Source organism: Echinops telfairi, unplaced genomic scaffold (genome assembly GCF_000313985.2).
Source record: "Echinops telfairi isolate 266 unplaced genomic scaffold, ASM31398v2 ScPeMD7_2;HRSCAF=8, whole genome shotgun sequence".
Taxonomy (NCBI): domain Eukaryota; kingdom Metazoa; phylum Chordata; class Mammalia; order Afrosoricida; family Tenrecidae; genus Echinops; species Echinops telfairi.
This window is the reverse complement of record NW_022103898.1, coordinates 11,555,981-11,582,785: the sequence shown is the minus strand read 5'-3', so window position 1 is coordinate 11,582,785 and position 26,805 is coordinate 11,555,981. Positions and strand designations below refer to the sequence as shown.

At 55.9% G+C, this 26,805-nt stretch overlaps 1 protein-coding gene and 1 pseudogene across 1 annotated transcript; both read left to right on the top strand.

The window, feature by feature from the left end:
* The window catches only part of LOC101655011, a 3,978-nt pseudogene extending 1,865 nt beyond the window's left edge, over positions 1-2,113 (top strand).
* Positions 2,114-5,195: 3,082 nt separating this feature from the next.
* Positions 5,196-25,642, top strand: RANGAP1 (Ran GTPase activating protein 1). The gene is made up of 16 exons (XM_045292891.1): positions 5,196-5,421; positions 7,923-8,072; positions 12,439-12,566; positions 14,194-14,253; positions 15,542-15,721; positions 16,787-16,921; positions 17,263-17,421; positions 18,195-18,308; positions 19,185-19,284; positions 19,389-19,473; positions 20,460-20,679; positions 21,748-21,867; positions 22,176-22,278; positions 22,982-23,070; positions 23,227-23,348; positions 24,723-25,642. Exons 2-16 carry the CDS (start codon positions 7,961-7,963, stop codon positions 24,790-24,792), a joined length of 1,797 nt encoding a protein of 598 aa, XP_045148826.1. The 5' UTR covers positions 5,196-5,421; positions 7,923-7,960; the 3' UTR covers positions 24,793-25,642.
* The last annotated feature ends 1,163 nt before the right edge of the window (positions 25,643-26,805 follow it).

Below are 26,805 nucleotides of genomic sequence, written 5' to 3'. Positions count from 1 at the left end.
CCGCTTGTGGGGATAGCTTTTACTTAGGAGAATGTGACTGGAAGGCATCTCCAACCTACAATGTGAAAGTCTCCCTCCACGCTTCCCAGACTCCTTAACGTCGAGCGTAGGAATTTGTCCACATACACTCTTCCCAGTTCTGTTTCTCACAGTAGGGAGACAGGGGGACATGCAGACTGGTTCCAAGGCCCCAGCTGTGTTCTCTAATTCAGTGACACCTGTAGACTTCTCCTCTTCCCTGATCCTGTTCCTTCCCACAGCTGAGACTTGACAGATCAGAGAGTAGTTTGGCTAAGGTGACTCCTCCCTTATACTTCCGGTTTACACGTCCCTTTGATGTCTTCATCAAATTTGAACTCCATTTGGGTGATGTGTTGGGACTCTTGATGAAGCCCATCAAATTGTTCTTATGAAAATAGCAACAGCGGGAGGGTGGAGGGAAGGCGAGGGAGAAAGGGGGGACAGATTACAAGGATCTACATATAACCTCCTCTCTGGGGGACAGACAGCGGAGAAGTGGGTGAAGGAGATGTCAGATGGTGTAAGATATGACAAAATAATAATAATTTATAAATTATCAAGGGTTCATGAGGGAGAGGGGAGCGGGGAGGGAGCCTCCCCAGGGATTTAAAGTCCTGGCGAAATGCATAGATAAGTGCAATTATGGGGCCTAAGGCAATTATTTGGCTTTCCATTATTTCTTGTGGGAAAAATATACTCAGTTCTTGACAAATGAGGAGCTGATACCAAGGGCTCAAGTAGAAAGCAAATGTTTTGAGAATGTTGATGGCAACATAGGTACAAGTGTGTTTGACACAATGGATGGATGTATGGATTGTGATAAGAGTTGTACGAGCCCCCAATAAAATGATTAAAAAAAAAGAAAATAGCAACCCAGAATCTCAAGAAGAAAAAAATCAAGTCCAGGTAAAAAGACCAAATGCTGTAGTGGTAGAGCAGAGCATGCCCCTTCAAAGCAGACCCCCTTTTCAGGTGTTGAGGCCTGGCTGTTGGGATAAGCGGACGTTCTAAGTGAGAGGTTACCCAGGGTTCCTTAAACATGGGCCTGGTCAATGGATCCCTCTGCGCTGATGTCAGGAAAGCTCATCTGGAGTTGCTGAATGTTGTTAATTTTTGCTGTTTCCTTATAGTTGAATGAAAACACTGAGCGGGCAGAAAGCAGGAAAAGAAACAAAGCACCAGGTCATTGGAAGAGGTTGAAAAGTTATTGTTCATTTGGATAAATCAGAAACAACGTGATGGTAATATCGTATCCAAGACAGTGAAGTGCCAGAAGGCTAAAAGCCTCCCCAGGGATTTAAAGTCCTGGAGAAATGCATAGATAAGTGCAATTATGGGGCCTAAGGCAATTATTTGGCTTTCCATTATTTCTTGTGGGAAAAATATACTTAGTTCTCGAACTTGTCGGGGTTTGAACATGAGTTTGAATGAATTGAATTCAACAATGGCTAAAATCTAATTTCTTTTGAGAGAGCTTTTCAAAAGCCTTTGATGGTTACATGTTTGAAACCAAAAAGTTGAAAAATGTTGAAAGAATTCCCTTGTACCTTTAAAAAAAATCATTTTATTAGGGGCTGATACAACTCTTATCACAATCCATACATAAGTCAATTGTGTAAAGCACACCTATACATTTGTCGCCCTCATCATTCTCAAAACATTTGCTTTATGCTTGGGCTCTTGGAATCAGCTCATTTTTTCCCCCTTCCTACCCGCTCCCCCATCCCTCATGAACTCTTGATAATTTATAAATTATTATTTTATCATATCTAACACTGCCTGACGTCTCCCTTCACCCACTTTTCTGTTGTCCATCCCCCAGGGAGGAGGTTATATTTAGATACTTGTAATCAGTTCCCCTTTCTACACCCACCCCCCTCCACCCTCCTGGTCTCCCTTGCATCCGTTACAGATTCACTTGTTAGTATTTTGCTAACTTACTTTTAATTTTTATTAGCCATTTACTATTAAGATTCATTTTTTATTTATGTAGCTTCCTGACTCTGCTATGTCTTCACTGCTTTTGGTTTTTGGTTCTGCTTTGCAGTACGGCAGCACGCTGGATTCTGCCCGGGACTCAATGAGCACATAGGAAACCACTGTCGGTCCGCTGATGTGAGAACTCAAGATCGGTTTTGCTGTGTACATTTTTGCCACAACGAAAAAGAAAAAACCCCAAATAATAATGGGTACAAAGAAGAAGAAAATGTCCTCAAATTGGGGGAGTAATTATATAACTTTGGTTGAATTATTGAATTGTATGATGTGGGTAAAGTGCCAAGAAAACTTAAAAACAAACAAGAAAAACCTTGAAGGTAAACAAGCGGCCATCAAGCTCAGAAGCAACAAAGCCTAGATGGATATGATTTTTGTTCTTTGATGCCTGATAACTGATCCCTTTGGCACCTCGTGATCACACAGGCTGGTGTGCTTCTTCCATGTGGGCTTTGTTGCTTCTGAGCTTGATGGCCGCTTGTTTACCTTCAAGCTTTTAAGACCCCAGACGCTCTATCTTTGGATAGCCGGGCACCATCAGCTTTCTTCACCATATTTGCTTATTCACCCGCTTTGTCTTCAGTGGTTGTGTCGGGAAGTTGAGCATCATAGAATGACAATTTAATAGAAGAAAGTATTCTTGCATTGAGGGAGTACTTGAGTGGAGGTCCAATGTCCTTCTGCTACCTTAATACCAAACCTATAAATATATACTCATAGATCTATTTCCCCATCCTCATATATAAATATATTTGCATATGTACATGTCTTTATCTAGACCTCTATAAATGCCCTTTCCCTTCCAGCTCTTTCTTCTATTTCTCTTGACTTTCCTCCTGTCTCACTATTATGCTCAGTCCCCACCAGGGTTTCAGCAATTCTTGTTACATTACCCTTGATCATGACCTACCAGTCCTCCCACACCCTCATCCTCACCACCATTTTGGATCACTTGTTGTCCCCTTGTCCCTGGGTTTGTTAACACCACTTCCTTTCCCCCCACCTCCTCCTCTCCCATGCTCCCCCCCCAACCGGAACTGTCGGTCTCGTTGTTTTCTCCTCCAGATTGTTCATCCAGCCTATCTTATTTAGACAGACCTGCTCCAACTCTTTCTTGAAGTATTTTGTGCTCCTCAATTTATAGTGGCCATTCTTGAGGGGCTAAAATGATGTTCCTTTGAAATATCCTTTGAGCTTTGGGGGAAAGGAAGTCTCCTGGGACAAGAGCAGAGGTGTAGGGTGGATGGGGAAACGTTTCCCAATAATAACTTCCTACGGGACAGTTCTTGCTGTCCTGGAAGAATCAGTAGGGGTGCTCTCTTGATAGAAAATATTTCCTGGTTTTTTCCTCACCACTATAGTTTTCAACTTTCTTAAAACTTCCTAATAACCCTTCATGCTCATCTTGCATCCTTCAAGAAAAGCTATCCAGATTCAAATCCATTGCTAAGTAAAATCTGACTCATAGTGACCCTACAGGTCACAACAGACCTGTACCTGGGCTCCCTGAGACTGTAAATCCTGAGGGAGCAGGCAGCTCATCTCGCTCCTGCAGAGCAGCAGGTGGTTTGAATGGCTGACCTTGAGGTTAGCAGTTGAATGCTTGCTTATCCCACGATGCCACCAGGGCTCCTTCAAGATGACCCCTTTGAAACTCCACAAGACGGTCACCCAAACACCTTCTGCGCTCACCTCTCTGCCTTGAATGGAACTGGCCCAGCGGATTTCCTCGGAAGCCACTGTTTTGTTGGACGCTGTTCTCTGGATCACCTTGGTCAATCCAAGACTTGCCCCTGGTCATGATTCATTCCATAAGATTGTCTTCATTGGCTTCTATCTTGCTTAAGAGACTTAGAACTCGTTGATCCTTGCACAATGCTTCTGGCACCCATCAGGCCCAAAGCTTGCTGAGGACAAGATGTCTGCTTAAAATTGAAAATGCTGAGCCACGTGAGATGCCAACTTCAGTAACACTCCCATTAATGGCATTTCTATGGCTTTTTCCACAAGTTCCTGGACTTCAGCCAGTGTCTTCATTTGCCAAGGATGATGATCTTCCCTCTCTTGGCTCCTCTTTGAGTTCTGGTTCACTGGAAAAAGACGAGGCTGTCTGCTTCTGTAAAGATTTACAGCCTCAGAAAACTTTAGAGTTACTATGAGTTGGAATCCATTCAATGGTAGTAGGTTTTGGTTTTTGTATAGTTCCCAAGATCAAGGGTGATTTCTTACATAAACCAGCACAATCATCAAAGCCATAAAACTTAACGTTGGTACAATACTATGGATCTAATATAGTCAAATTTGCTAATTGCTCCATGTTGTCCTCCATGTTGACCCATCCCCCTAGAATCCAATGCAAGACTACTGTTGCATTTCGTAGTCACTGTAACTTTTTAGTGTATAATCTGAGTTTATATTTTCGTTCACTTGGCTGTGTCCATCCAACTTTTAGCGAGCTTACAGGAAGAATACCCTTTGTGGTCGAGTGGATTCAGATTCAGCAACCCTATAGGAAGGGGTACAGAACAGTCCCGCAATTTTGGTGTCTGATGTTCATCCTGATTAGACTCATTCCAAGCGTTGTCGGACTTGCTAGGATGGTGATGTTGTGTTCTTCTCTCACGAGGTCATTGTCGTGCTAGCTTGGATCACTGGGTCAACGGTTTCTGGAGTTTCTCTCCTGTAAAAGATCCTGATTCCTCTCTTTAATTACCAATCAACTTGTGATTATTTATGGGAAAGGCTTCGGATGTTCTTTCGATTTGATATCGAATGTTCCTGAAATGTTCCAGCCGCGAGTCTAAGCCAGCCTCAGCCGTCATCCATCAAGTTCGGTGACCAGGAACACGTCCGGAAAGACTGTGTCGCCTTAGCCGCAAGACATCATGGGAATTGTAGTCTCTCTGAGCGCTCGGGGTGAAGCGCCGCTCTGCGGTCGCTCCAAGACTAAGCCAGAGCCGAACTGGGAGGGCAAAGAGCGGCGGGGCGCTAGGCGACGCGGTGCATCATGGGTCAGGTAGTTCGTAGTCGGGCGTTCCTGCCGCGCCAGCCAGGCTCCATTCAGGGGAAACGAACTACCTTACCCACTAGGCCAGGCGCGCCGGAGAAGGGGAGACCATCCTGGGCCTCGAACAAATCAAATCGAAGCAAAGAAACTGCCGGCTTTCAAAAATCCTCCTCCGCCGCCATCATCCGCCGCCGTGTGGGGAGCAGGTGCTGTCGGAATCGCGAGCGGCGAGCGGCTCTGGGAGAGCGGACAGGCGCGTGCACGGAGCACTGAGACCCCTAGGTCCAGAGGCGGCGACCTGGACTTGACCCGACCCGGGCCCTAACACCGTCCCCGCCCCGCGGGGCTGACGCGCGCGCTCAGGGTGCCCCACGCGGCGGCGGCGCCGCCTGTTCACGGTAGGATCAGGATCTCTTTCCTTTTCTCCCTCACCTGCCTGGGCTGGGCGCGGGGGCACCGGGCGGCCCTGGAAGCAGCCCAGGACGGCGTGGTGCCCGCGGGGGCCGGCGCCGACCAAGTGCGGAGGTGGAGGCGGGCGGAGGGCTCCGGCCCTTTTCACAAAGGGGGACACAGACTCGGAAAGGACGTCGGACCCTCCGGACCGTGCAGCCGGCAGCTGCCTGCGCTGGCGTCGCTGGCCGCCAGGGCGTTGCGGGGCCGCCGGGGATCCGGGTGGGGCTCCCGCGCCGCCCGCCTGTCACCGAAGGCCTGGCTCCGCGCGGCGTGCCCGTCGCCGCCTCCCCTAGGCCCACGCAGCCCCGCGCGGCGCCAGGGGTCCCTGCTGGCCGTCGGGATGTGCACCTGAGAAGGTGCCCGTGCTGCCGACAGAGAGGCGGCTGTCTCCTTATATACTGAGGGGCTTGGCTCTGCTGCTGACCCCTTGCCGACCTTGGTCAAATCAATTCACTTTTCCGTGCTTCGATTTTTTTTTTTTTTGCTCTTTAGAATGGGTGGGAGAGGCCAGCCGGCCTGGGAGTGGGCTCCCTTCCACGTGGGAAGGTCTGGCTGCTGGCCTCAGGCTGCCCTGTCCCAGGACTGCAGGAGGTGGTGGGAGTCATTTTCATTCCATTCCTCTGGGTCCTTCTGAAGACCTGGTCCTGAGTCCCACACAGAGCCAGATCCCGTCAAACATAGGGAAGGTCACATCACCGTGCTCTGCGTGCTGCTAAAATCCCGCCAGTGGTTTTGACACCAGGAGTAAGAGCCACAGTTTCTTAATGGCCTTTGTGATTTGGGTCTTCTGGAAACCCCTCCCTCCCTCATTGCTCAGGCCTGGAAGGCTTCCTTGAGCTTCCTCCAACTCTCCACTGCTCCACTTGGGGGGTGCCTTTAAGAGCCTTCGTGTTTGTGGGTCTCTTTGCATGAATGCTCTTCCCCCTAACCTGCTGGGCTGGATCCCAAGTAGCCTTCAGCCCATCTTCTTCCTCCTCCACTTCTTAACACTTAACAAGGCCTTCCTGACAATAACACTTAGCAAACCATTCAACTTTTAATTGCTAACCATTTCTACCCCCATCCCTGTTTCCTGTCACTACCTCCTGTGCTTAGAATATAAGCTTACTCAGAATGATGCACTGCTGCCGCCCTGGTACCTGTAACAACATAGGACACAGGGAGTCAGAAACAGGAAAAACAACAACACATCTGTTGCTTTGGAGCCCATCCCGCCTCTTAGCAACCCTGTAAGGCAAAGTAGAACTGCCTCATAGGATTACAAGACTGCTATTTTGGCAGGGGCAGACTGCCACATCTGTCTCCCTCAGGGTGGCAGGTGGGTTCAAACGACCAACCTTTTGGTTCCCATCTGGTCCCTTTACTCACGGTGCCCCTGGGGCTCCTTTGAACACAGAGGCACGAACTGTAAATGCTTGTTGAATGAATGAGTGGTTGGGAAGACTTAAAGCCAGAAGAATTAACCTGGACTTATCAATAAAGACAGAGAAACGTGGACAAGCCAGAGCAGTGAGGGTGTGCATCAGAAGAGAAGGGAAGCTGGCAGTTTGGGCCCAGAGGAACTCTCTTGGAGTAGGTGGATTGGGACACACTCAGAGCTGCAACTTGAGGAAGAGAAGCGTGGGGGAGGCATTCTGGGGAGGAATCACACCATGGGTACCTCCTGATTCTGTCTTGACTATCTGTTCTCTTCCTTCTCCCAATCCTGCTTCCCATGTCCGTTCCATTCCTTGGTGTCCCCTCTCTGCCCCCCATGACCTGCCGTCTCCTCTTTGGAGAAATGGAGCTGCCTTTTTCAGCCAGTCTGCTGAGCCCCAAGCCTGGAAGCTCCTTTTGTCCAGCAGCTCTGTCCCTGGCCTATTGTGATGGTAGCTGTGTGATGTCGAGTACTCCGGTCTCCTAGGAACCCCTGAGGCCTGGCCATGTGGTTGCCCAGCCTCCTGGCCAAGGTTGGAACCAGGTGTGCCCTGGGCCCAGCCCTGAGCCCCACTCCCAGAGTCATGCCAGCCTGGGCGGTGGCGCACTCCCTGGGATGGATGACCTGGACCCGGTAGCCATCTGTGTCCTTTTTGAGGAGTGGGACCCTCAAACAGAGAGCAGCCAAGATGATCTGGCGGGTGTGTACTTGGAGCTCGGCCTCCAGGGCTGCTCAGTGCGGGCAGAGCACCTGGCCTTGCCAGGTGGCCCCCGCTGGGTGGTGGAGAACTTGTTGGGGGGGGGGGGTTGACAACTCCTCAGAGGCTCAGAAATTTTTTTTTCTGGTTCCTTGTGACTCCCTCCCCCCCTCCGATTTTCTAGAAGGGCAGCGTCTCTCGTGCTGTTGTCCTAGGGTCTCGGGCAGGGACAGGTGGTGCTAGGTCCATGAGATGGTTGCTATCTGAGCCTATCCCTTCAGCCAGAAGCCTCGGGAGATTGCCCTCTCTCAGTGGTACATGTGTTCCTTCAGTTTGCAGGTCTCCAGGGGAGCCCACCTGTGTGGCCAGCATGGCCTCCGAAGACATTGCTAAGCTGGCAGAGACGCTGGCCCAAACTCAGGTGGCCGGGGGACAGCTGAGTTTCAAGGGCAAGAGCCTCAAGCTCAATACTGCGGAAGATGGTGAGTCCCCACACATCCTGGGAGGACAGTGGTTTGAGAGGACACTGACTCCATGCTCGCTGGGCGGCCGCCTCTTCTAACTCCCTTGTCTCCGTGGCTTTTCCTGGTCTGCCTGGTGGGGAATGAGGCTCAGTGACCTGCCCGTGACTGCTGAGGCTGGCCAACAGAAGGCCTCCGGAGCTCTCAGAGGGTGGTGGCTGTAATGAGGGGGGTTGACTAGTGGCAGTCCAAAGATTGCTTTCTGACTTGGGTGCAGTGCTCCTGGAACTTCATTTAAACCATAGTGCCAGGCCTCAGGGGGAGGGGAAGGGAGAGGGCTGGAGGCCCCTGTCAAGGGGCAGGGCTCTGGGATGGCAGAGAGCCTTCACGGACCACAGCAAAGACCCTGTTCCCCCTATCACTGGCCCAGGCCTAGCTGTCACGGACCTGGCATGTGTCTTGGGAGTGAAGGTGCCCACATAAGGGTTAGGGAGGGCCCTTGGGGCTCTGGCTCAACTAGGGAGCCCAGCCTGGGCTTGCCCGGGAAGCCTGGTGAGAAGCAGGCTGGCTTCCCTCCCCCAGCTGGGAGGCCCCACGTTGCTGGGTGTGTGGGGCGTGGTGATGCTCATTCTGACCTCTCTTTGGGGCCCACGAGCGAACAGATGCCTCCCCAGGCGTTACTGCTTTGATCCTTGAGTCGTCCCTAGCGACCAGGGCCAGGTTGCTGTGTTGTAAATGAGGAACGAAGACTGGGGAGGCCTAAACAGCTTGCCCAAGGTCGTACGGCTGGGGCATCTGCCAAGTTGGGGTCCAGCTGAGTCCCTGCTGCTGTGAAGTGGCGGATCTCCCAGGTTCAGTGAACATGGACTTGCGCTCAGAAGCCCAGGTCACAAGTGCGTCCTTGGTGCCTGGTAGGGAAGGTTAGGGGCCAGCCAAAGCCCAGCTCACAGAAACCCCGGTGGTAAGTTTCAGCTCCGTTCCACAGATTGGGAAACAGGCTCAGGGCAATAAGAAAACTTAACTGAGGACACGGCTACCTCTAAAGTCCATGCAAGTGACCTCTTTGCTTCACCAGCGTGGACTCCATATGTGCCCCCCTTTGAGGGTTGCCGGTGTGTCCTGTGACAGCCTCTGCCTTTAGGGAGCTCACAACCTAGAGAAGGAATGAGATCCCCACGTGGCTATCAGGAAACAGACTCCAGAGACCCAAGCAAAGGACACTGGGAACAAGGTGGAGGGTGGGAGGGTTTGGCAAGTGTCTGTGGGCGGGTTGGTGTTCGAGCTGTGCTTGAAGAAGGGGGGATGAGGAGGCCGCCTGCTCTCCTCCAGATGGACAGTCTAGGGAACAACCCTGTATAGGATTGCTCCGAGTCAGACATTTTGGGATCTTTGAAGGAGGCTTGGAGAAGGGGCATTCTAGGCAAGGAGACTAGAGTTCCGGCATAGGGAATCTGTTGGGTGCTGGAATCCCACTGGGAGGCCCTGGAATACCTTTCTGAGGAACTTGCTCGACTGGAAGGGACTGCCAGAGGAGGCCACACTGAGGCTGACCCGTCCTCTAGAGCCTCGCTCAGGGCCAGAGGAGGACTTTCCATGGAAAGGAGCCATACTCGAGCTTCCTCATCCACGAGGCGGTGCAGGGCGAGGGGAGACATTCCTAGCAGGGTGCCTCCCGACAGTGGGGTCTTCAGGGGGACTGGGGCCCATCCTAACCTGTGACACTGTTACATCCAGTGGTTAACTTATGTGTGTGAACTGCCTGGGAACCCCTCCTCCCTGCTCTCCCCATTTTGCTGCCTTTCCTGCCCGGCTGAGGCTGTGCTGTGATATCCCCTCATACCCCCACCCCACTCCCCTCCACCCCTCAGGCTGAGTTTGAGGCAAGTACAGGACTTTGGGGACTAGGGGCTACTGTAGCTGAGACAGCCTGAATGGAGTCACATCTCAGGGCACTGCGCTGACACCTTATTATTGACGAGCTCTGGTGACCAGCCCCTGAGCCAGGAGACAGGTCTCCCCAGGGCCAAGAGGTCCACCTCCTAGCCCTCAGCCTCTCCCTGGGCAACAGGCGTCCTGGAGTTGCAGCCCCAGAGTGGCCCCTGGGAGAGTGTGGCCGGGGCGAGGGGCTTGAAAAGTCCGTGGTGGTCACAGAAGGAAGTGTTTGTGAAGAGCTTGTAGGCTCAGTTCTGGAAACCAGCCTGAAGCCTGGCTCTGTCCTCCCCTGAACCTCTCAGGCACAATTGCTTTGTCCCTTGAAACTCTTGTTTCCCTGTAGTATAATGATGGGGGTGGGGGGGAAGCCCCCCCACCACTACCCACGGGTTCAGTAAGCACAATTGTATGGTTGAGATTGAGATGTATATATATTAAAGTCATCGAGAGCATGAGCAATAGAAGAGATATTACAATAATGCAGTCGGACACATTACATGGTAGCATTGCTCACCTCAGCCCCCCTTGGTGGTCCACGTGGAGAGAGGGGGAAGGGAAGGAGGACAAGGGGAAAGGGAAACAGGATGGCAGAGGAGACGGGGAAGAGAGGCCTGGGAGGGAGAGACCAGCGAGAGAGGGAGAGAGATCTCTATTGCTAACCCAGGCCTATATACCTTTTGGGGGCATGCAAGCTCACTAATTACAGGTAAAGACATATGTCACAGGAAGGGGTTGCACTATAGGTTATACAGCAATGAGAGGGGGTGGTCTAGGGACATACACCCAATAGGAAGAGGAGGGATTGGGGGTATACATGTGACAAGATGGGATCCTAGATTTAGGAGGGCAGTTTAACTTTGACCTGTTCTCTGCAGGAACCAAGCTAATGGTTGCAAACTTTAGGGAGAAGTAATCCATTGTCTCCAGTAGCAGGGAGCAGGCCCACCCCTGTGGTGGGGTGAAACAGCAGTCTACCTTCAGGCAGGATGTCTAAGCATCTGACCTCCCCCCACAGTTTCCCCTCTGGGAAACAGGGGAGACTTAGCCCTGCCCGGTCTGCTTTTGTCATCAAATGCACTCCGTGGTCCACTCTTTCAGCAGCACAGCTCTTGGCCTTGTGTGGAAGACCATGCAGTTATAACCCATATACAGGGCTGTGAGGGCCCCGTGGGTGTGGAGCCTGGTGGCAGGGATGCTTGACTAGGTTAGGGAGCTCAGGCAAGGGTTTCATGCCACAAAGCACACCCAGACCTCGGGGCCCTTCCAGTCAGCAGACACCCTCCACCCCAAGCCAGGACAGCTTGTCATCAGCCCCCCTATAGGTTACAAGTCACAGCCTTTCCCAAGGCCCTGCTGTGGTCCCCACAGCCTCGAAGGTCAAGTTCACACTGTGTCTTCTGGCACAGCTCTGTGTCTTCCCTCCACCCCCACTCCCTGTCTGGTAGCCAGACTCGATGTTGTTTTGTTTCATGGGACTTGAGATGATCAAAGTAATGCTTGTTCAGTGTCGAATACAAGACAGTGAAGAGAAGAAAACCACATCCTTGTCACCACAGCCCAGGGACCTGCCTCTTGTTTATTCCAGCACTCTCTCCGCCTCATCTCTGCCCCACCCCACTTCATCCCTAAACATAGCTGAATTCCTTTTTAAAAATTTTAATAATTGGATTCCTATCCTCAACTCTTTAAAAGCTCATCTTTCTCCCATGGAGTGGTGGTTTTAAACTGCCAACCTTGTGGTTAGCAGCCCAATTCTGACCCACTAAGCCACAACGGCTCCCCATAACCAAGTAAGAATATATAGTTAGTATACATACCCAAACCAGACCAATGGCCATTGACTCCCTTCCCACACACACCTGAGTTGATTCCAATTCACAGTAACTTTGTCGAACTGCCCCCTGTGGTTTTCCAGACTGCAAATCTATATTAGGAGTAGCAAGCCTCATCTTTAATCCTGCGGAGCAGCTGGTGGTTTCGAACCTCTGACCTTGCAGTTAGCAGCCCACAGCATAACCCCCTACTCTAGGGTTCCTTTTCCCATACATATGACACATGACCCTGTATGGCAAGGGTGGAACCGTCTCATCGGGTTGCAAAGCTTGCAGATGTCTATGGAAGCAAACTGCCACCATACCCTCTTTGCAAGTGCAGAGCTTAGGAATCGTAGCACGATTTGGGTGTGTGTGGGGGGGGGTGGGGGGTGGGCAACAGTTCAAACTATAGCAACGTAGAGCTTTTTTTGCCCCTTTCATCTGACCCCAAACATTTGACAGATCCTTCAGTTGGACTTGACTCTTCCCAGAGGAATTGCCTGCATCCCCTCTGTCAGCCAGGGCTGGCACCTGGCCAGCACCTGGCCAGGAGTCTGTATGTGACAGCAAGGTTGTTCATCTCCCACCTATCTCTTCTGTGACTCCCCAAAGTCTAATGTCTCTACTTTGGTCCTGGGCAGCTAAAGACGTGATTAAAGAGATCGAAGAATTTGATGGCTTAGAGGCCCTGCGTCTAGAGGGCAACACGGTGGGTGTGGAAGCGGCCAAGGTCATCGCCAAGGCCTTGGAGAAGAAATCGGAGTTGAAGGTGAGACCAACAGGTGTCCAGCCCTCCCTGGTCCCTTGCCCTGTTGCAATCACCTGTGCCTACCCAGAGCCTCAGCATGACCAGGGCCCCTCACCTGTGTGACGGGTCCATTCAGATCCCCGAGGGAGCAGACACTGAGGTGGGTTTAGGAGTGCAAGAGGCTTACTGGAGCAACTGTTGTGAAAGACAAGATGCTATCTGTCCTTGTCACCATCCACACCCCTGTCAGGTCAGGCCTTGACAGAAAAGTTGGCCCAGGGAGCATAAACCGTACCTGATCACACATCTTACCAGCAGGAAGGAAGGAAGCCAGGTAGGAAGGCAAGTTCATTGGCTCGGAGAGTTGCTGTTAGGCACGGTCAGGTTGGTTCAGACTCATGGCAATGCTCCTTATAACAGAATGAAACACTGCCCGGTCCGGCACAGTGCTCACCGTCGCTGTCACGCTGAGCTCTTGTCGTAGCCACTGTGTCACACCATCTTGTGAGAGTCTTCCTCTTTTCCCTGACCCTTGGTGTCCTTCTCCAGGTCTGGCTGCAGCTGTATTACAGCCTCATTTCAAAGGGAAAGTGCCAGAAGGGGACAGTGCGGGGTCTGGGCTGGTGAGGCCAGGGTTCTAGTCAGAACGGGAAGCCGTGCCTGCGCTCTGGAGCCCTGATGCCCAGCTTGTCAGAGTTGGCATTGGGCAGCTTCGGGGCGAGATGGCACATCTACTGTGAGGTGTTCACGCCTAGGGTGGCTTCATGTTTGTGGCCCCAGGCCTGGCACAGGCAGCACCCCCAGAACACCCCAGTGTGGGAGTGTTTGGCCACACCCCAGGCAGGCCAGAATGGGTTGCTTGATAGAGAGATACACACGTTCTCAGGCTAAACCAACGGTTGGTCCTTCAGGTGGAATTTGGTCAAATACAGTTTTAGGGACTGGATCTTCAGGTGAAAGGGAAGTGAAGTCCATCGTTCCCCAAGTTTGGTCCAGGGAAGGCCCGAGCCATTGCTGCTGGGGTTTGTGTTTTAGGGGTAGGTAGAGCCAGCCAAGATGAGGGAATAGGGCCATGTGCTGGCCCACAGGGTTCCCCAGTTCTGTCACCTTCGATGACAGTAACTTACTATTGTCTTTAAACCAATTCACTTTTAAAGAATTCAAAAGCACACATGATCCCTTCTGTAAATGGAAAGGTAATATCCCTTTCCATAAATACAACATAACCAAAAAGATAGAGAATGGTGGATCCCTGTCAGTTGGACACTGTTGCCACCTGCAGGCGCCTTAAAAAGGCAGATAAGCAGGAAGGACAGTGGGAGCGAGCAGCCAGCCTGTCCTGAGCTGCTTCTGGAGGCCTGAAAACAGAGCCCATGGCTCCTGGGAAATGCCCTGAGAAAGAGCACTGGGCCAGGAGTCTGGGGATCTCCGCCCAGTTTGATCGTGGGGCCGGGGACACATCTCTTCACTGAGAGCTGGCTTGCCCTTCTGGGCACCAGCAGGCCACACAGAGGAAGGGGTTTCCAGGCTGAGTCCCTCATGCTTCCCGGCCCCAGGGGCCTCCACTTGAGCGCAGGCAGGTCCACTTGCTGCGTCGGGACACCTCCGAGAGGCCCGGCTCACTCCTTTTTCCCTCCTCTTCCCCAAGCGATGCCACTGGAGCGACATGTTCACGGGGAGGCTGAGGTCGGAGATCCCGCCAGCTCTGGTGAGTGGGCAAGGCTGCGCCCCTCCCGGTTTGTGCTCACACCGCCTTTCTTCTGGAGACAGGCCCGGGAGAGGCTCAACAGACACCTGGCGGCAGGACGCCTGCTCTCTGGGTGACAGCAGGACAGGTGGCGAAGGCGGGAGTCAGAGTATCCCACGCCAGGCCCGGTGGGAGGCCTCCTGTTACTTTCTCCCACCACCTTCCCTGCACCCTGGGCAGGTTCTCTCACACCGGCGCCGCCTGTGGTCGCCCAGCTTTCTCTCTCCCTCTCACCCTGTCTGTCTCATGAAGACCACTCTCTCACTGCTTCCTGGCATAGTTTCCTCTCTCCCCACTGTGTGTGTGTGTGTGTGTGTGTGTTGACGTGCGCATGCACACGTAGGAGGCAGCATCGCAGCAGTCCCTCAGTGTGCCCCCACAGTCCAGGGTCTGGCAGCCGGCTCAGCCCTCAGCGGTACTGGTACTCGGGCACGGCGGCCTCTGGTTGTTGAGGCCCTCCCTTGAGCTACGACGTTCCTTCTCTGGCTTTCATTCGTCTGGCCAGCTTGGCGGGGTGGCGGGCTGGGTCTAGAGACCTCAGGTATCAACCTCGCTTCTAGAAGTCCGCATTTAGTGAAAACTCAGTTACCTGAAGTGACGGGCCGTGATGGGGTCCCTGAGGGCCAGCTTTGAAAACTACCTTCTGGGGCAGTTCTTTATCCTCTAGGGCAGTGCTTCTCAACCTTCCTCATGCCGAGACCCTTTCATGTAATTCCCCCAGCCACCCTCCCCCCCACCAACACACGCAGTCTGATCCCTCCTCAGCATAAGGATACGGAAAGACAGACTTAGGGACGCAGGGACTGACCTTGCTTGCAGATGGATTATGCCTCACTAGCGTCACCTCCCCACCCACACTGAGGATGCTCGCTGCATTTTCCAGATGAGTCCAAGTGGCCTTAAAGAAGCCATGGAGCATCTGACCCCCCAACCGTAAAATTACCTTCATTGCTACTTCATAACTGTAATTTTACTACTGTTATAAATCGGCTGACCCCTGTGAAAGGGTCATTTGACCCTCCAAGGGGTCGCGACCCACAGGTGGAGAACTGCTGCTGTGGGGCCACTGGGAGTCAGAATTGATGCAACAGAAATCCTTCCTCCCAACCCCCCACACACCTGCACCCCTACCCCCTAGCTGAGTGGGTCCACAGCCATGTACAGTCAGACAGCTCTGCGCCAGTCCCCGAGGTGGGGCCTGGTGCAGAAGCAGCACCTGTCAGCCTGACGAGGTCCCTTCTGTGCCCAGAAATCGCTCGGGGCGGGGCTCATCACGGCCGGGGCCCAGCTGGTGGAGCTGGACCTGAGCGACAATGCCTTCGGGCCTGACGGCGTGCACGGCTTTGAGGTCCTGCTCAAGAGCTCGGCTTGCTTCACCCTGCGAGAACTTAAGCTCAACAACTGCGGCATGGGCATCGGCGGAGGCAAGGTGGGTGCCAGCTCGGCCTCTTGGCCCCTCCCCGTCAGCCTCGGCTCTGTGTGCACCTGTCTGGAGCACGGCCCCTGGCCACCCCCTGTCTGGAAAGACTGCCTGTCCGTTATTCACTTCAAAGGAGAAAGGCTTCAAAGCCTGTGGCTTGTGGGAGAAGAGATGGAGTCTTGGAGAATGGGGTTGCCAAGCAACCGTCCTCAGCTCTAGTGTTGCCTTGGCAACATAGAGGATGAGCTACTTCCATGCTCTGGCTGGCTGGTTCTGTAACACAGGCTTAGAGTCTCCCCTCCCTAGTCCTGCTGCCCTTAGAAGAGCCAGCAGAGCCTGGGGCAAGACCTGTGTGTGTGTGCGTCCACCCAGGGAGGCCTGGCCATCCATTGCTGTCCTCCCCGGCCCTGCTAGCTCCAATCCTTCTCCTGGAGGTTGCCTTGGCCCCCTGGCTATATTCCCTGTCCCCCCCCCAAACACACAGTCTGATCCCTCAGCATAAGGATACAGAAAGACAGACTTAGGGACGCAAGGACTGACCTTGCTTGCAGATGGATTATGCCTCACTAGCTTCACCTCCCCACCCACACTGAGGATGCTCGCTGTATTTTCCAGATGAGTCCAAGTGGCCTTAAAGAAGCCATGGAGCTTCTGCAATCCTGTCAGTGGGATGTGGGATTTGTACCTTCATCCCAGAGACTCCCTCCAGATCAGCACAGAGTCCAAGGCTGAGGAACCGAGGGGCCTCCCTGCGGGGGGTGCCTGCCAGTGGCTCTGTCCCAGGACATGGGAGGTGACCCCGGGCAAGGGACCCACACTGTCCCGTGCAATGCCGATCTGAGGGCAGCGGGCCTGAGTGAGCCCGGCCTGGAGGGCGTGCACTGCGGAGCCTCAGAAACATAACATGCGTCAGTGTGACTCCCTGTCTGAGGAACCGAGGCACACAGCTGCTCCAGCCGTGAAAAAGCCGTCGGAGTGAGCAGTCGGGGCTGGGCTCCTGTGCTAGCTCCTTCCTCGCCACCAGCGGTGATGTCACCGTAGGGTGATGGAGCAGCGGCCCACCTTTCCCCACAGATCCTGGCGGCAGCTCTGACCGAGTGTCACCACAAATCCAGTGGCCAAGGCAAGCCGCTGGCCCTGAAGGTCTTCGTGGCTGGCAGGAACCGTCTGGAGAACGACGGAGCCACCGCCTTGGCGGAAGCTTTTGGGGTGAGTGAGTGGTCCCGCCTCCTCCTCTGGCTGCCGTGGCGGATTTCCATCTTCCGTCTCTGAGGGGTTTCATGCTGTGGCTCGTGCAGGCTTTTCTTGGAGTGTGACTGTAAGCCCACAAGCTTCAGCGCTTGAGTCTCTCTGTGACGAGAGTTGCTGCAAACGTGTTTATGTTGATCCCCACTGCCGAGCGTGGGGTCCTTCCTGGACCCGCCCCAGAGCTCGGCGCTTGGGCAGGGAGGGGCTGCCCCTGCTCCTAGAGTAGGCTTCAGGTGCAGCGGCATTGTAATTGCTGCGACGTTTCCCATGGGAAAACCTGGCTTTGTCCTCCCCCACCCCAGGTCATCGGGACCCTGGAGGAGGTGCACATGCCACAGAACGGGATCAATCACCCTGGTGTCCTGGCCCTGGCCCAGGCTTTCGCCATCAACCCCCTGCTGCGTGTCATCAACCTCAACGACAACACCTTCACTGAGAAGGGGGCGGTGGCCATGGCCGAGGTGAGGTGGCCTCGGGGGGAGCAGGGGCAGGGGTGCATTGCCCTCCTCAGCCGCCATTCCCCTTGGATCCCGCCAGCTCGGCTGTGTTAAGACAGGGTGTCTCTCGCAGGCTGCCCTTCTGGGCAGCGCTGGTGTGGGTGCCACCCTCACTCTGAGCTTAGCTCAGCCTCCTGTGGCCTCAGGCTGCTCATTCCTCATTGGATAGCTGTTTGTTGAGGCCCTGCCTGGTGCCCAACCCTGTGGTTCCTGTGGCAAGCACAGGCCACGAGGAGACCCTAGACTGCAGTCCAGGACTCCGAGCATGGTGGTCGGGTGTCAGGAACTCCAGGCTGCGAGGCCCCAAGGCCGGGTATTAGCAAAGAAGTGTGAGCAGGGGTTTAGACTAAGGCTGGGCTTCCAGTCGGACTTAGGATAGGCTGTTGGGGAGATTGCACTGGGCCAAGCTGTATGGCTTGTTCTCCAGACAGATGGTGGGGGGCTTCAGACGGGTAAGCCAGCAGCCTGTGCGAAGGCCCAGAGATGGGTGTACGGGGCAGGTAGCTATTCACTCCAGCTTTGGAGCCGGGTTGCCTCCCTGAGGCCTTTTCTCCCTGGGTGATAGGGAGCCTTGAGGGTTTAAACAAAGGGGTGTGTGGGGGTGGTGGGGGGCGGTCACATGTGCCTCGGGGGAGCTCTGGCTGTTACAGAGAGTTGGTTGACCTGGGGACAGGTGACGCTCAGCATCACTGGGTCCCCTGGGCCTGTACCTCACCCAGGACGTTTCCTCTCCGCAGACTCTGAAGACCTTGAGGCAGGTGGAGGTGATCAACTTCGGGGACTGTCTGGTCCGCTCCAGGGGGGCCGTGGCTATTGCAGATGCAGTCCGAGGGGGCCTCCCCAAGCTGAAGGTGCCTGACCCTGCCGCCTTCCTTCCGTGCTGGGGTGGGGAGCCGGTCCGGAAGAGGGGTCAAGTCTGTGAAGGTCGGAGGCCTGGCTTCAGAGCCTAGTTCTCCCAGCTCCCAGCTATGATTTTGAACAAGTCTCCTCAACCTTCTGCCTTTTTCAAGTTGGGGGGTGGGGGAGACATGGCAGTACCAGGGACAGTCTCACCAGATGCAGTGATTGTCTGGGGGCCCAGGGGGCCCTGTGGGTTATGCGTCGGCGCACAATCTGGGGGCCCCGTGGAGCTGTTCTACCCGCCCTAGTGGGTGACTGTGAGTCAGAATGGACTCCTGACAGCTTGAGTTTTGTTTGGGTTGGGGGGAGGGGGGTGCCTGCAGGAAGGACCCTGGTGTGTGTACCTGGCTGCTGACTGAACGGTTCCGACCGGCCAGCCCCTGTGTGGAGGAAAAAGTGGCGAGCGGCTTCCATGAGTATCAGGCCTTGGTCACCAGAGGGGTCACCACACTTAGGAGCAGCTCCGCGGCAGTGGGTTTGGTTTTGGCTGGTGCATCTGGTGAATGAACCGAGCTCAGCTGCCCACCAGAAGGCGGGCAGTTTGAGCTGCCTGGAGGTCAAGTGATTGAGGACTGGTCAGCGCCAAAGGCCCTCCTAGGTGGCCAGGAGTCAGAATCCACTTGTCAGCAACTGAGTTTGAAATGCATCTGGCAGCTGACCCATCACTGAGTACCTGGTGGTGGTGTTACCATTGACGCCTCCTTTGTCTGGTTGGTGGACAGACCCTGGCCTGCCCTGTCCTCAGGTGGGGAGGCTGAGACTAGGATGTGCAGTCTCTCCTCTAGCCCAGGTGCGGGGCTATCTCCAGCCTCCCTCTCACTCTGCAGGAGCTGAACTTGTCCTTCTGCGAAATCAAGAGAGACGCTGCTCTGGCTGTGGCCAAGGCAGTGGAGGACAAGGCTGAGCTGGAGAAGCTGGACCTCAACGGTAGCCATGGCAGGGCCGGGCGGCCTAACAGACACCCTGGGGCTGGTTTGGGGCACCAACTGGCCCTGGGCCCTGTCCTGATCCCCGGTCCCTCCCGTGAGCAGGCAACGCCCTGGGGGGAGAAGGCTGTGAGCAGCTTCAGGAGGTGCTGGAGAACTACAACATGGCCAAGGTGCTGGCCTCACTGAGGTAGGGCAGGCCTCCCCCTCGCGGGGTTCTCCTCCTCGCCCCGGAAATGTCAGTGAGCCCCGTCTGCGTGCCAGGCATTGCTTGGGCAGTGGGGCTGTGAGGCCCGAGGCTGTCTGTGTTCCTGCCTTCACACGCAGGTCACAGAGAGATAGGATGGAGCTCTGTCACCCGTCCACTAGGAGGGGCTGGGGTGGTCCCCTTCAAGTGGGGAGTTGGGAGGGAGCTTGTGGCAGGGTGGGTGGTGTGTGGTCTCAGGGACCGGGAACATTGGGTTGAGTTCGTGGACTTGGAGAGCAGCACCAGTGGTGTCCTGGGATGCACTGGGCAGCTCACTGCAAGGTCAGCAGTTCCAAACCACCAGTTCCTCCTTGGGAGAAAGAGGGGGCTTTTGACTTCCATAAGTTACACGGTCTCAGAAGCTCACGGGGCGGTGCCCCTGTCACGGTGAGCCAGCATTGACTCGATGCCCGTGAGTCTGTGTGTGGGGTTTGTTTCTTGGAGCTCAGAATGGCTTCTAAATAAGCTGGAAAGGAATGTAGGGGTCTTGGTGGTGGGAGTGATCCAGTAGGAAAGAAGGAAGGGTCCCTGGTATGTGGAACCCACGTGGAGGGAAGGTGACCCCCAGATGGGGGTCGCATCAGCCATGGCCCTGTTTCCACGTGGCCGTGGTTCTCGTGTCAGGTAGCTGGGTCTGAGTGCCAGGCCAGCTGGGGCTCACTGACAGTGTGCTCAGCACACCATGGGTGCCCAGCCAGGGTGTGTCCACGGTGAACCAGAACTTTTGCTCTCCCCCGTGGGTGGGTGGCTCCTTTGGGACAGTGACAAGATGGTGATTCTGGTCTGAAACCTGGGCCCCTCTGAGGGCTGCAGAATGAATGATGTAGCCTTTCCTCCTGGGAGCCGCCCCCCCCCACCTCCTGCCCTGGGCTCTGTGGGCTCCAGGCCACTGGGCATGGAGGGCCTGCTTTAGCCAACTGCCTCTACAGTGATGACGAAGGTGAGGATGATGAGGATGAAGACGAGGAAGGAGAGGAGGAGGAGGAGGAGGAGGATGAAGAGGAAGAGGAGGAGGAAGACGAAGATGATGACGAGGAGGAGGAAGAAGAAGAGGAGGAGGAGGAGGAGGAAGAGGAACCACCACAGCAGCTAGGGCGAGGAGAAGCGGCCAGCACACCCTCAAGGAAGATCCCGGACCTTAACAACGGGGTGAGTTAGTTCCCCCTGTTTGCCAGCATCAGAACGTGAAAGCCGGAGGCATCTTGGGAGGCAGGGAGATGTGGGCCCACGGCACGAGCCCTGAGGGTTTGTGCACCTCAGGATGGCTGTGAATCGGAATCGACTCCACAGCCGTGGATTCGCTTGGTTTGGGCTCAGTGAAAAGCAGTGTGCCTGCCAGCCCTTCCCACAGAGGCAGGCGAGGCTGTCTGCTCCCGTGAAGATGCACAGTCTCTGAATCCCACGGGGCAGTTCTGCTCTGTCCAGCGGCCTCACGGCGAGTCAGCCTCAACTCACCAGCACCCACCATGAGCAAACAGAAAAGCACCCTCTTCGTTCTGTCTTTCCTGTATCTCTCTACCCCAGCAGAGATGTTTGTTAAGGTCGATAAGACATACATAAACACACATATTACTAAAAGAACTAGGGAGGGAAAAAAGCAAGTATCACTAAGCAGTTCTGGTAAGTTTGGCCCGCCTGTGGGTTGCCTTGGCTACCTTTTGGGGCACCCCCTGATGTGAGGGCCAGTGGCAGGGCACGTGGTGTCCGCTGCCCCGTTCACGTGTCCCTGTTCCCTCATAGGCTCCGTCGTAAAGCTCCCGGAGGACTGTGGGTTGGACTGAGGATGCCCCACCTCTCGTTGAATTTGGCTTCTTTTCCACTTGATGGAAGCAGTTAAGCAAATGGCTAGGCAGTACTTCCTGGTACTCTGCTCCTCTCCGGGCATCGCTGGTGCTTTCTGATCCAGACTGGACTCGGGACCCCGGGGGTCATCCCCTTGAGTCCAGATGCTCGCGTCATTTCTGGGGGGTTCTCATTGAGTCTTAGGTGACTCGGCCTGGCCCCTTAGGTCCCCGGATGAGAGCCAGCCAAGGCCAGCACCTGTGCCCCCCCCCCCGCCCCCTCCCCCCACTTGGATGTTGGGGGAAGAATTCTGGGCTGTGCACTTTACCTGCCTAGTGAGGCACAGCTATTCAGGGTTGGCTGGGCAGAGCTGGCAGAGAGGCTGTGCTTTGGGACTTGGCAGAGTCCCCCAACACTCTGCCAACCTTTTCCCAGGAGCCAGCTCCAGTCCTGTGCTCCCCACCGCCCACAGATGTCTCCACCTTCCTCGCCTTCCCCTCTCCAGAGAAGCTGCTGCGCCTGGGACCCAAGAGTTCCACATTGATAGCCCAACAGGTATCAGCCCCTCGGAACCCAGACCTTCCTAGGCTATGGCTTCTGGAATTGCCAGAGCAAAGGGACCGGGAGCTCACAGGGCCTGGGAGACAAGTGGGCAGTGGGGCAGGCTGCCCTGACTGCCTTTTAATATGGCAGCATCTAAGGGAGCGGGACCAGCGAGTCCCTAAGACCCCTAGTGCTTACGGGTGACTGCGCTCTGCCCCGTGAGGTCCTTGTCCCCTGGGAGCCCCATGAACAGGGGCCAGGGCTTCGCTAGCCGGCAGCAGCAGCACAAGGCAGTCAGTCTTCCTGTCTTGTCTCCTCAGACCGACACGGCTGACCCAGAGAAGGTGGTCTCTGCCTTCCTGAAAGTGTCCTCTGTGTTCAAGGAGGAAGCCGCAGTGAGGGCCGCTGTGCAGGACGCAGTAGGTAATGTGACAGCAGGGCCCTTGGGCTCCTGCCCTCCCAGATGACATTTCCTGATTATTGTCACCCTCTGTTCCAGTGCTGATCCAAAATCAGTCAGTCCCCCTGTCAGGTTCTCATCACGCCGGGCAGTGGAGGACCAGGGTGGGAGTTTCCACTCTAATTTGTCCAAACGGGGAAACTGATGCCCAGAGCTTACAGGCCTCACTCGGGGCCACACAGCTGTGTCCAGTTAGCTCCCAGGCCTTTCGAAGCTCGTGGTATAGGGACCGTGACGGGCGTTCTGCCGGAGGAGGCCAGAGGGTAACAGCTGAGAGTCCTGGATCCGGGTGCAGGGCTGGACCCTCTGTCCCCACCTCTGAGCCCCCCTCAGGGAGGTCCCACCAGCTCCCCTCATACTTTTCATGAGGCCTTCCTGGACCTTAGGTCCTCCACCACCACACCCTGTTCTCAGAGGTCCCTCCATCACAGTACCTGTCACCTTGAAGGGCAGCCGGGTCTGGCTGGGCTCTTGGCCACTGGCCCCTCTACCACTGAAGCATCTTCGAGCTCCCACAGTGGTCTGCCTCGCTCACCTTTGTCCCCTGATGGGCACAGTGCATGGTGTCACCAAGTCTGTTTTTATGTGAGGCCAAGGCAGGGAGGGACCGAGGGGTGACTGAGCCTGTAGCTGTGCCCACATCTCCCCTCCCGCCGCCTCTTGCAGATGCCTTAATGAAGAAGGCCTTTGGTTCATCCTCCTTCAACTCCCACGCCTTCCTCACCAGTCTCCTCATCCACATGGGCCTGCTCAAGGTGAGAGGCCTCACCCCACTTGTGCCACCCCAACCGCAAGTCCTTCAGGGGGCTGTTGCCCGCGTGAGAGAACACTGTCAGGTCTAGACGGAGGCCCCGGGCCCCCGGCCACTGTAAATCTTGGCACTCCCTCCTCCTGCCATGTGCCCCTTGTAGAGTGAAGACAAGATCAAGGCCATTGCCAACCTGTATGGCCCCCTGATGGCGCTGAACCACATGGTGCAGCAGGACTACTTCCCCAAGGCCCTGGCGCCCCTACTGCTGGCCTTCGTGACCAAGTGAGTATGCTTGCTGTATCGCTGGCGCTGCGGGGCACTGGGCGGAGATGGTTTCTGGAGCCCGGCCGGCTGGCTGACTGGCTTCTGAGGGCCTGCAGCCTCCCCGGCCTTGGCATCCTCCTGGGGTCTTCTCCCCTCTGTCCAGCCTGGCCATGGGGCTCAGGGACTGTGTTTCTCTGTGTGGGGCCGAGGGGCCAGCCAGCCGACTGGTGGGGGAAGGGTCACATGGCCACACACTAGGAAGATGCTGGGCCAGTGTCCGGTCCGACCGTGCAGAGTTCTTTGTCCCTTCCCAGCAGCCACCACGGCCACACGGACCTACCAGGCCTGGCTTCTGTAGCCGCTGTCCTCCCCTGGGGAGGCCCTGGGCTGCGGGGCCACCTTGGTGTCCAGAGACCTGGGAACCTTGACCTCACCAGAGGGTCCTGGGCATTCAGAAGCATTAAGCCCGAGGGACACCCTCCTGCCCCCTCCCCCCTTCAGCTGACCTCAGCCTTCTCTCTCCCCTTTTGCCCAACTGAGACCAGCTGGGTGCAGTTAGGGTGCTTGGAGCCTGTGGTGAGGGCAGTGAGCAGAAGCTGCCCTAGCTTCTTGTACCCAGTGCCTGCAGGGCCAGCAGCAACTTGCTTCGGAGTCCCCTCCCCAGTTCTGTCCCTGTGTCCGTGGACACCCTCCAGCGCTGCCTGGCAGCTGGGCTGCCCTTTGACAGCAGGTGCGCTGCAGCCTCCCCTCCACAGCAGTGACGCCACCTCCGCCCCTCAGGCTTCGTCTGTGATGCCTGGAGGGCCTTCAGATGGTGGCCGTGGCACCCACCCAGTGTCCACTGCTGCCAATTCTCCCCTCGGGCTGCCTCCCCACTGCTCAGGGCCCACTGTGTGTGCATTGTACAGTGCCATGTGGAAGCTCCTCCCACCTCCCAGCCCTGCCCCTCAGGTGTCTCAGGGTATGGTGACCTGTGTGGGCCCTAGCCAGCTGTTGGGACACCCAGCCTGCCCCACCCCGTGCTCACTGACTTGCCGTTCAGCCTCCCCAATGCCACCCCGTGGCCTTATCCTCTGTGCGCAATGAGGCTGAGGAAGCCCAGGCGGGTGCCCGTGGCCACGGAGGGTGACCTGGCCCATGCCTTCGGGAATGGTGTATGGAGAGGCCATCTCCCCAGGAGTGGGGGCTCTGTCCGAGCCACAGCACCACCTCTCTAGGCCTTCTGCACCCCTACCCCGATGCAAGGGGACAGAGAGGGCTCACGCCTCCCTCACGGAGGCCTTAAAGGATGAGGGAATCGAGACTTGAAACCTGGCCCTGTGCCTGGCGGGAGCCTGAGCTCCTGGACTCCAAGGGCACCTGGCTCCCAGCCCATGGCTTTTCTCCCCACAGGCCCAACAGCGCCCTGGAAGCCTGCTCCTTCGCCCGCCACAGCCTGCTGCAGACGCTGTACAAGGTGTAGCCATGGAGCCAGCCTCTGCCACCCCTCCGCCTGGCCAGCGGCTCAAGGAAGGGGCCTGGACGGACTGAGCGGCAGCCCCGCCTTTTCCTCGGGCAGGACGATGGCCAGAAGCAGGGAGGGCCTTTGTCTGTGTGTCTGCCCACCCCCCCTCCGTGTTGTGCTGTGAGGGTGCAGGATGGTGTGGCTCCAGTCAGGCTTGGGTGTGCCGACTCCCCCGCCTCAGGGAAGCAGCCCCCAGCGGCAGGGTGAAGAGCGGCAAGCTGCTCTGCCATTAAACTCACCACCATCCAGGGGCGCTCTGCTCATCTGTGCCTCTGCCCTAGTGGCTGCCCCTCCCACCTGGCCTGCCCAGCTCAGGGGCTCGTGTGCTCCCCCACCCCACTGTAACCCCACCCCCTGTGTTGTAGAGCTACCTGTGCTTCCCGCCCTGCACTGCCACCCTCCCCACTAGCCATCCCTGCCCTGCCCTGTCCTGTCATGGGGACCGGTGGGCGGCTGCGCCGGAGGAGCAGAGACTGTCCTGGGGGACAAGCACGGAGCTTGTCGGCCAAAGGCAGGGCCTGGGCCATGTGTGTGTGTGTGGACAGGACAAGCAGCTGGGGCCGCCTGGCATCTCGTTGGCTCCTGGTCCACTGGCCTCCCTGATGCCACGGGCTGGAGAGCCACACTCCGCCCAAGCCTGGTCCTGCTCTTTAGTCTGATGGGGCAGGGCCCCTGTTGCCTCTGGGGCAGGGAGGGGCTGGGACTGGACTGAGCGGAGGCTGCCCCGGGGCCTGCGCTTTCCCTCTTGCCCTTTTGGTGTCTGGGGCTGTTCCCGGGCATAAATAAAGTCGTGTGTGAGAGCAGCGGAGACGGAGGGGCCTGTCTCTCCCGAGTGGGGTGGGTGTATGGGCCAGCCTGTCTCAGGAGCAATCTGAACACCAGCTCCTCTCAGGCAGACGTCCCCCTTGGCCACTGCCGCCTCCTCCCCAACCTTTGGGCCATCATAGGGCCTTGGCTCCTGCCCAGCAGCCTTCTGTCCAGGCCAACTGGGCTGGTCCACTGGCCAGGCTTGGCCATGGACTTGGCCAGCCACAGTCAGGAGTTCCAGGGCTGATGTTGCCCACATGATCCTGGGGAGGAGTTCCTCCCTACCTTGTCACTGTGTGAAGGCAACACAGTTGACCCTCATCATCTCTCACCCAAATCAGTATGGACATGTGGCCCACAGGGTGAGGTTCCCTCCAGGGCTTTTACGGGGTTTGTCCCAGGCAGTTCAAGTCCAGCTTTCACAGATGAAGTCTGACAGCATCTGGGAGGAGCTCCCAGGAGCCTGCCTCAAGGTCTCTGGCCTCGTGGCTCCTCCCACCAGGTCACGTGGCCCCTGTTCCCCTGAGGTAATCTACGCATGCTCCAGCTCCACAACAGAACCCCCAAAGCAAACTGTCATCAATCATTTAGACTCTGGCCTTGCAGTAAGACTGGACGTGCCGGCTGGGTTTCTGAAGCCTTAATATCTTGATGGAAGTAGACCGTCTGTCTGCAGAATGGCAGGCGAACTGGAGCTGCCATCTTTTAAGCACTGTGACCTCAGGCTCCTTACTACCCACAGCCGCCTCTACCTCAATGACAACAGCCCTGCAGAGCCTGGTCCTCCGACCCTTCACTCCTGTGCTCCCTGCAGTGGAGGCTTCTGGCTGCCCGGCCAGACCTGCGACCTTCAGACCAGCCTGTGAGATCCAGCCTCACAGCCAGATGGGGCCAAAGGGGCAACTGTGGAATTGAAGGAAAGAAATGGCAATAAAAGATGTACGAGCTCCCAATAAAATGATAGAAAAAGAAACACATTTTGGGGAGCTCACCTCTGCCATTGTTTTAGGAACCAGGTTCACACAGAATGTATTCCCAACATCAGCTAATAGACTTACAAACCGCCCTAATTACAGGTAACCGCAAAAGTAACAAAGTAGACCCTAGAAGGCCCTAAGTTCATTGGAGGAGTAACCTAACACCAGGCCTGGGCCAGTAGGGGGA

Bases quoted from the DNA above. Each gene is read 5' to 3' on its own strand.
- RANGAP1 (XM_045292891.1), top strand. From the start codon at position 7,961: ATGGCCTCCGAAGACATTGCTAAGCTGGCAGAGACGCTGGCCCAAACT. The intron at 15,722-16,786 runs GTGGGTGCCAGC...CTTTCCCCACAG, and splicing joins TGGGCATCGGCGGAGGCAAG to ATCCTGGCGGCAGCTCTGAC. The intron at 16,922-17,262 runs GTGAGTGAGTGG...CCCCCACCCCAG, and splicing joins CCTTGGCGGAAGCTTTTGGG to GTCATCGGGACCCTGGAGGA.